This window comes from Erigeron canadensis, chromosome 8, assembly GCF_010389155.1.
Source record: "Erigeron canadensis isolate Cc75 chromosome 8, C_canadensis_v1, whole genome shotgun sequence".
NCBI classification, from domain to species: Eukaryota; Viridiplantae; Streptophyta; class Magnoliopsida; order Asterales; family Asteraceae; genus Erigeron; species Erigeron canadensis.
The window spans coordinates 38,883,815-38,893,245 of record NC_057768.1 but is presented as its reverse complement, the minus strand read 5'-3'; the positions used below and the strand labels follow the sequence as shown (position 1 = coordinate 38,893,245).

The window sequence follows — 9,431 nt, the reverse complement described above, 5'->3', positions numbered from 1 at the left end:
TCATAAGCACGACGATAAATACTAGTAAAACTCGCTTGACTCAAAGATCGAACATTGATCTTCAAAAGACAGGGTCTCTTACAATTTTATCACTGGCCTTCATACCAATCGAACACTATCTCCTTATTGATTACTTTATATTTGGGGTTTTTTATATCAGGTAAAAAGCACGTGAAAAATGTAAATGTTAGTTTTAGTGGAACACGGCTCAACCTGTAATACTAGGTATATAAAATGACGTTTGTTTCAACCTATAACTATCAATGCAAGATGTACATCTTACTATAGCCATCGGAAGGTAGGTCCGTTCCCTCCCTCCAGAGCTAGAAAAATATTTGGACCAAAAATTTTCATCCAACACCACCACCACCTACTACAACTTATTAGAAGCTAGCTAGAAAAAATGCCAGAATATTGTGTGACCGGCGGTACCGGATTCATAGCAGCATACCTCATCAAATCATTGCTAGAACAAGGCCATACCGTTCGTGCTACCGTCAGGGATCCAGGTACACCATTTCTATATCTATATTACTCGTATATATTAATGTGACCAACTTTTATTTCCCAAATTAAAAATAATCCAAAATAGGTTAGCCTGGCCTAGTTGTCGGTAAATTAAGTCTTGAGTTCCTGCAAAAGGAGGTCTCGAGTTCAAACCCCATTAATAAGTCTTTATTTTTTCCCTGACAAGCTAAAATTTCTAATTACCAATTTTAATTTACCTTTAGTGGCTGGCTGGACTGTGAGCAAGGGAACATGCAGCTTGAATATCAACCATTTCAAATCACTATCGGCCGATTTATGTTACATAATTTTATTCAAACTGTATGCGAATAAGTGCATATATAAAGTAAGGGAATATAAATAATTAGATTGATACCCTTTTGTTCAAATATGCAAGTGAAGAGAAAGTAAGGCTCGAGCAAACATTTTATATAATACGTAGCAAGATAGGGATAATGTAAATATTACGGCAATGTGATGACTTGTTATATACGTTTTGTTCCCATTTTTGCCAGAAAATGTAGACAAAGTAGGATACCTGATGCAGTTACAAGGCGCGCAAGATAGATTAAAGCTTATGAAAGCTGATCTCATGATACAAGGAAGTTTTGACGAGGCTGTAAACGGTGTAGATGGAGTCTTTCACACCGCATCTCCAGTAAACATCCCAGATGATAAAAATCTGATCCAGGCATATATACACCTTTAAAATTTCATCACATTTTACTATTATATTAGATTACTGGTTCACTCCATCCATTCCAATATAATAGGTACACTTTGACTTTCAAGATCAAAGCTACCATACCACTTAACTTGGAAAATGAAAATGGAAAACAGGGGAGTTTTCTTGAACTAAATGCACCCTTAACTTGTAGAGCATCCATTTACAGGAAGAACTGATTGACCCAAGCATAAAGGGCGCCAAGAATGTGCTAAGCTCATGTAAGAAAGCAAAGAGTGTAAAACGGGTAGTGCTCACCTCGTCCTGCTCTGCAATTAGATACCGTTATGATGTCCAACACGTTTCTCCTCTTAATGAATCACATTGGAGCGATACTGAATACTGCAAACAATACAACGTAAGGGAACACTTGCTACTTTACTCTAGCATAACGTGAGTATTCATGGTCATAATCTAAGCTATCTAAGTTTTTGAATACATCCAGCTTTGGTATGCATATGCAAAGACAATAGCAGAGAAAGATGCTTGGAGGATTGCGGAGGAAAGTGGGATCAATCTAGTTACTGTAAACCCATCTTACGTGGTCGGCCCATTGCTTGCACCACAACCAACAAGTACAATCAAAATTATACTTGATTATGTTACAGGTATAAACAACCATGTGTTAGTACAAATACATGGGGTAATTAGCATTTCAAAGTAGATGTGGCAGAATGAACAACACAAACAGGTTGGGTAATTGGTCAAAACTGCCAAACTGGTAATCCTGGCTGGCTGCTGATCGGCTTGAGCCTAAAGATTTTTTTGCCCCCGTGTATTACAAAAAGAATAGGAGTATTTTACCTCAATAAGAATCTGATTTTTCTTGTGAAATGATTTAGGGAGTTTTTTTGCATTAGTGAATATACATGTTAGCGACTTTCAAGTTTCAACCCATTTCCTTTTTAAGCTTTTTTTCCCAGCAGGAAAAAAAAACATACCCAAGTTGACAAACTTTTGAGTCTGGTGAGTTGAAATTATCACCTTTATTTTGAGCTATCATGAACGAATTTGGGTTGAAAACTAATCAACATTGCTACGAAAAAGTAATAAGAACACTACTATTGGGTTGACCAAGCCATTGAAATGTAAGTGAGTAGTTAGCTTTTCAAACTATTAAATCCCCTTGGTTTATTCAAAATTAATACTAATTGCAAACCTAAACCTTGGCTTAGAGAACAAAGTAGATTCAAATGCAAAGAGAACCAACAAAAAATATTATACTTCACAGTTTTAGTCCATATTCTATAATTTCTCAGTCTCCCGAAATGTAATATTCTTGCAAAGTTTTGCAATTAAATGCCGAATTCTACTATATTGATTTATTGAGTTTCGCAAACACACTTCCATCAGGGGCGATAGAAGAATGCCCGAACATGGTAATAGGATTTGTGCACATTAATGACGTGGTGGCTGCTCATATATTAGCAATGGAGAAAAACGAGGCAGCAGGCAGACTCATATGTTCAAACACAGTAGCACATTGGGCCGAAATCCATCAGATGCTTAAATCAAGATACCCGTCTTACCCTTATGCAAAAAAGTAAGCAGATATATATTTCTGTTTTTTAAGAATCAAGTATCTAGATGTTAAATAACAATACTTACTTACTAAATATGTGAATGTGATTCAATAGGTTCGGCAGCCAAAAGGGGAACGACAACCCACATAGCATGGATAGCAGCAAGATATTACAGCTGGGACTACCTCCATTGAAAACACTTGAGCAAATGTTTGATGACTGCATCAAAAGTTTCCAAGAGAAAGGATTTCTTTAAGGTTCACAAATAATTAATAAGGCAATAAAGTCCATACTGTCTTTGGCATATAATTGCCGCGGGATCTTTTCCCATAAACTATATTCATATGTATGGTTTGATGTAATTGATCTTTGTATCAAATAATTAAGTTCTCCTTTAAACATACTCTCTTAGATTCTTTTATGCATTACGTTACATGTTTTCAATAATCAGACAAAGGGTGACTGTTTTAGTTGCAAATTTTTTTAATACTAAACCACCAATGGTAGGTCAAATTGGTTAACAACTTTGAGTGACCATGTGATAGGTCGGACCTCTTGGATTTAGTTGGTCAAAGAAAAGACACCACAGTTGCCAAAAAGAAGTGGGTTATTGTAATCTTTTATCAAACAAAGAGTAAGGTTATCAGGCCAAAGTACGCTTATTTCTAAGAATCTAAGATCAAAAAACAATGGTTTGTTTTACTACCAAGATCGCTTAATTGGCTTACTTTAGCATTTATTAAGATTTTGCAATAAGCATAAAACTATCAAAAGTAAGCAAGTGTTGGATTTGCACATCGAAGTAGAAACTGGTTCTGAAAATTAAAGCTGAGCGAAGACATCCATGACACATTCCAGCTTTAGGAGCAGAATAACTGTTTAACAAAATGACCATACATAGAAGCCATTTAGCATACTATTGAGTATTTATTGCTAAAGAATAAGAACCAAAATACATCAGAATCGGAATCTACTCCTAACCCAAACAAAAAGGGAGCTAGCAACCTGTTTAGACTTTCTTAGGTCATCAATGCCACTCCAAAGGAAGTATCTGGACCTCTTCTTATAAATCTGCAAACCTGACGCCCTATAGAGACTTTCAAAAACCAAAAGATGCTTTTATAAGACCAAATAACATGAATTCTTTACTAACCAGTTAATTCACGTCAAATTAAAAGTCAACGTTTGTGATTGTCCAACACTTTCAAGGACGTTCCTACCAATGGGACAGGAAGTTGCCTCAGGATCTGCATTGGTTCCTACACTTGCTTTTAGTTTCAATTGATTTGGGACTCCCGCAATCAATTTCTAAGCTTTATTCATTTCAAATTGATTACTTCAGGAACTCTCGTTATATTTTTTTGTTAAAACAGTTTATTTATCCCGCAATCAATTGCTTTTAGTTTCAACTCTCGTTATATTTATCTTTTTTTTGTTACTTTCTATCTTCCAGTTTTGACATAAACTGTAGAGTAATGGTTTTACTTAGGTTTGAGTCCCCGGGTGTCCTATCAAGTGGCCTAAGAATAGCACAAATGCACAATACCTTAACTATTACTCAAACCATTCTGGCAACAATCTCTATAATGCAAATCAATAAAATTATGAATCAATCCAATCACAAAAATGACTTCAAGCTTGATTTATAAAGTAATGGAGATCTTTATGATCACTGGTCAATATGAAGGGTATTACCAGAAAATCAAACTGACAATCTTACTATCTTGTAGCAGGAGCGGTACCAAATGGGAGGCAAAGGGGGCAAATACCCCCTCAAAATTTAGATTTTGTCATGTAGTTTTAAATTTTTCATCGATTTTAAAAAATTTCTTATAGATTTTTAACATTTTGACCCTTTTTATATTTATATTTTACAAATTTTTTAATTTTGCGTTCTTTGGGATTTTTTTTCTGGTACCGTCTCTGTCTTGTAGCCTTGTAGGGTTCTCAAGTTAATTTCTAAAAAACAATGCACGGCCTCAAGGAACCATTCTTCTTTAGCCAACACAATTAGTGCTCTCCTTGATAGGGTCATCACCTATTTCAATTCTAATCAAGCTAGCTAATACAGTTCCACTCAATTCAGAGTTCTCGTCACTGACATATATTTGGACCATCGCTTCATAATCTTCTAGTCACATTCTATACTTGATTCTTGTAAAAGATAACGAACTTTCCTCAAGTCATACGAATAAACTATCAAATGAAGAATTTTTAACAGCATTCATTAGGCATCAATCCCTCATTCACTGCCCTCGCGGAAAAATCAACAGACCTATCACCTATGTGGTACACAAATTTAATTCTAAGGGAATAACGGCCATTTGACCAGATTGGAGTCACAAACCTTCCTTTTTCTCAGTTCCTTTAAAGCCAATGTTCCTGTCTTATGTTTATCTATAGTATGCAGTAACTATCAATTGATGTGAAGAAAGGGTTAGATTGACCGCACGTTGCATCGAGGAAGGTTGGGTCAATTGCAGAAAAGAACACATGACAAACTAGAAAAGAAATGTTGGTCCTGCAAATAAACATAAATCAAGAGACTGTATGCAGTTCACCCATTTGAGATCATCCAAAGCATCATCAGATTTTTGGATGGCAAAATATAATCTTAATAGAGGAATGCATCCCACATGACGCTCACACCAACTGCATTTTTTTGTATTTAACTTGCTAAACACCAAACACTCACCTGCCCACCACCGAACACGAAATATAGCCACTCTTTCTGTATGACTACCAATGCACAAGATACAAGTATCAAGATGACATCTAGTGTGACAACTTCAGTGTACTGCTATGACTGCATGATGTACAAGTAAATTTATCCTCTTTTCGGGGGTTCTACAAGGTCCTTCTAACATACAAGTATTAATGAATAACGTACAGCTCATTACAGCATGAAAGCGTGTGTTTCCACCTACAGCTAGAAAATAATTTTTCCGAAACAACTTTCTCAGAATCACTTAATATAAAGGGCAAACTGCATATGCACACACAACAGACTAGAAAAATGCCAGAATACTGTGTGACAGGAGGTACTGGATTCATAGCAGCATACCTCATTAAATCGTTGCTTGAACAAGGTCACACTGTTCGAACCACCGTCCGAGATCCAGGTACATCATATAATCAAGAACACAAACTTACAAAGGAAGAGGGAAATAGTTAAACGTTCTCTAGCATTCATAAGCACTGTGTGTTTGAAATTTGTGATGATAGTCACATAAATTCAAGATTGACACTGAGATTTTTAAAAATATATTCATGTTGGCACGTTTATCTTAAAGCAGAGAATATAGTCACCTTTTCAACAGTTCATTTTTGTTCTTCACAATCTATCAAACACTTGGACCATGCAAATTATTATGATCTCAAAATTTACTAATTAAGGGAATTTACTCAAACTTGTAAATATATTGTTGGGTCTCAAACAGTAATTAATATTAGGGATAAGCATTATTACTATATTTATAGGTCGGGGTTAGTCTCCCCATACCCCTCCCCTGGCGGGATTGAGTATGTTATCGTAATAGATTCGGATTGGCATTGGTATTTTTCTCGAGTCAAAATCCTTGTTTGGGAGTTACATAAAGAGAGATTAGATCAGGGATGACAAATTATCATCTTACCATTTTGCAACCTAGTTTTCCTCTTATAAAAAGACTACCTACTTACTATCAATGTGCAGGAAAATTCAATATCAATAAAAACTCTAGTATCTATAGATTAGATCACATGAATATTGTGCTTGACTTATTTCTTTTCCTGTCACTATCATTTAATTGTAATTATCAATATTAGCAGAAGATACGATTGTTATTCTCCACAATTGACGATCAAATAGAGATCGACATCTGCTAAGCAAGTTTGACATGATGTTCAACTCTAAACTCCACTCGTAATTGGATGATTTGTTGAGCATTTGTTACATCTACTACTTGCTCTCCAGTCCCACTAATTACAAAATTTAACACATCATTTACTGTTCACATCTTATGATCTGCGGATACTGTATATGTTGTGATCGATAATTACATATAAATGATACAATCCTGGCCTTAGGAAATGGGGAGAAAAGCGCAATGTTCGCCAGACATTATCTTTGAAATTACTTGGGGGGGAGATAAACCTAACATTATTATAAATGCAGTTCAACCTAAGTACACAACCAAGATATATCCATAAAGACATGTAAAATTATCATTGAAAATGGATAGAAGAAAAGTGTAAACTTAAGATTATTCTCAATGTTAATCATTGAAGACCCATTAACGATTTTATGATGCAATTTCATCAGATACCATATATAGTCATTTTGAGTTCTAGAATGTGTTTGACAAAAGTGCTTTTGTTAGATTATAACTTAACCTTAGTATAGGTAGTTTGACATTTGTATCTATTTTGCCTTCAAGATGGTAAGATGCTTAATTGTGTAAAAACACATGCATTATGGCATAGCAATGAAATGCATACATTCTTAATATTCTTAATTTTGCCAGAAAATGCTGAAAAAGTAAGGTACCTCTTGGAGCTGAAAGGAGCACGCAATAGACTAAAGCTGATGAAGGCAGATCTCATGGTAGAAGGAAGTTTTGACCAGGCTATAGATGGTGTTGATGGGGTTTTCCACACCGCATCCCCAGTGGTCGTTCCATATGATAACAATATCCAGGCAAATTTACCTTCAAAATAGCAATAACACTCATTAAATCCAGCATGTTATTTTTCAAAACATTTTGTACTTCGCTCATCCAGTCCAATATACCAGTTACCCTTTGGATTACAAGTTACGACTACTTCTAAAATTGGAAAGTGACCTAAATCCCTCTTATAACTTTTAACAACTGCAAATCCCACCTGTAATGTCTTGAGAAGTTAAAGCCACTTCATATACTTTTTTAACATTTCCTTACACGTACACACTTACAAGTTACAAGTCAGAAAATAAATCTGCTAAAGTCAAACGGCGCCATTTTTTTCTGCAGCAAGTCACCAGAATATTAAAATTATTACAATTGTATCATTTGCAGGAAACATTAATTGATCCATGCATAAAGGGTACCATGAATGTAATGAACTCGTGCAAGAAAGCAAAGAGTGTAAAAAGGGTAGTGCTAACCTCATCCTGCTCTGCAATTAGATACCGTTATGACGTCCAACGAGATTCTCCTCTTAATGAATCCCATTGGAGTGATACACAATACTGCAAAGAATACAACGTAATGGAACTTCCAATGTTAATTACAACAAAATATTCAAGTCTTCATTTTCATTATCTAATCTCTTCCATGTTCTTGAATTCATCCAGCTTTGGTACGCATATGCAAAGACAGTAGCAGAGAAAGATGCATGGAGAGTAGCGAAGGAATGCGAGATTGATTTAGTTGTTGTAAACCCTGCTTACGTGGTCGGACCATTGCTTGCACCACAGCCAACAAGTACACTTCAAATGATACTTGCTTATATAACAGGTATTTAAATAATAAATGTTGGTTTAGTACACATACATGGGGTGCATACTCAGCCTTATCTTCCAAACTAATCATCATTGCTGTGAAAATAGCAATAACCCGCGAAATTCCAAAAGTTTATTTAATGTAATACCACAGTGTGCGGTCAGCAGATAAAAATGCTGATATGGCAGATGATATGCTGTTATTTTACACGACAATGGACACATCATAACTCTTGTCAAAGATAAAGACTACCTTAAATTGGAAGTTTTACAAAGTTTGACAGGTTTTATAGGTCAAAACGAAATCTGTTACTAGCAAAATAAATGTATCAAAACTAGTTACCTTGTAAGTATTAACATGTTTGAAGAATATAAAGTAATGTGAAATGTGAATAGCAATGAACTTTTCAAACATTTATATTCCAGCTATTGATGAGTTGAATGTAAAAAAAAAAACAAGAACAAAAACATTGTACTCACCTACTCAGCAATGTTCGTCCATGGTTATTCGGTCTTGCAGATTTTGCAACTATAAGCTAAAAACATTTAGTAAATTAGATATTCAGTTTAACCTATGATTTCCTATCAGGGGCAGTAGGGGAATACCCGAACACTACGGTAGGATTTGTGCACATAGATGACGTAGTGGCTGCTCATATTTTAGCAATGGAAAAAAAAGGGGCGGCTGGCAGACTTATATGTTCAAGCACAGTGGCTCACTGGTCAGAGGTCCTTCAGATGCTTAAAGCAAAATACCCATCTTATAACTATGCAAAAAAGTAAGCATACATATAACTCCTATAATTCTCGAGATATCTAGTATTAGATTCTGAATGCTGCTTACCAAATATATATGAAGAATGCTGCTAACCAGATATATATGAAATCATGCTCAATTAGGTGTAGCAGCCGCAAAGGAGATAACAACCCACATAGTATGGATAGCAGCAAGATATTACAACTGGGATTACCTCCAATGAAAACGCTAGAGAAAATGTTTGACGACTGCGTCGTATGTTTCCAAAAGAAGGGGTTTCTATGAGGCTCATCATAATTATTGGAGTGAGAACTTCCTGCATGGTCATACTGTTCCTGGTTTATCTAGTCACAAAAACCTTTCTCGTTTGATATAAGAAGGCTTTTGTAACCTAGGATATAAAAGATAGACATTAGCGATCTTACTAGTTACTCAAACTGCCACATTCTAGATCATTAG

General features: G+C 35.4%; 2 protein-coding genes across 4 annotated transcripts; both read left to right on the top strand.

Moving 5' to 3' along the window:
- The first annotated feature begins 262 nt into the window (after positions 1-262).
- LOC122578495 (tetraketide alpha-pyrone reductase 2-like) lies at positions 263-3,179 on the top strand. 2 transcript variants are annotated; one of them, XM_043750469.1, is made up of 6 exons: positions 263-509; positions 1,023-1,198; positions 1,386-1,589; positions 1,677-1,839; positions 2,585-2,774; positions 2,869-3,179. In XM_043750469.1, the coding sequence occupies exons 1-6, from the start codon at positions 404-406 to the stop codon at positions 3,008-3,010; spliced, it is 981 nt and encodes a 326-aa protein (XP_043606404.1). In that variant the 5' UTR covers positions 263-403; the 3' UTR covers positions 3,011-3,179. The 2 variants fall into 2 exon arrangements, with proteins under 2 accessions (XP_043606404.1, XP_043606405.1); XM_043750470.1 differs by having other exon boundaries at positions 264-509; positions 1,401-1,589.
- A 2,591-nt stretch (positions 3,180-5,770) lies between these two features.
- LOC122580682 (tetraketide alpha-pyrone reductase 2-like) lies at positions 5,771-9,375 on the top strand. Of its 2 annotated transcripts, none has more exons than XM_043752947.1 (6): positions 5,771-5,876; positions 7,260-7,427; positions 7,783-7,979; positions 8,069-8,231; positions 8,805-8,994; positions 9,116-9,375. In XM_043752947.1, exons 1-6 carry the CDS (start codon positions 5,771-5,773, stop codon positions 9,255-9,257), a joined length of 966 nt encoding a protein of 321 aa, XP_043608882.1. In that variant the 3' UTR covers positions 9,258-9,375. The 2 variants fall into 2 exon arrangements, with proteins under 2 accessions (XP_043608882.1, XP_043608883.1); XM_043752948.1 differs by having other exon boundaries at positions 7,260-7,432; positions 7,791-7,979.
- Positions 9,376-9,431: the final 56 nt, after the last annotated feature.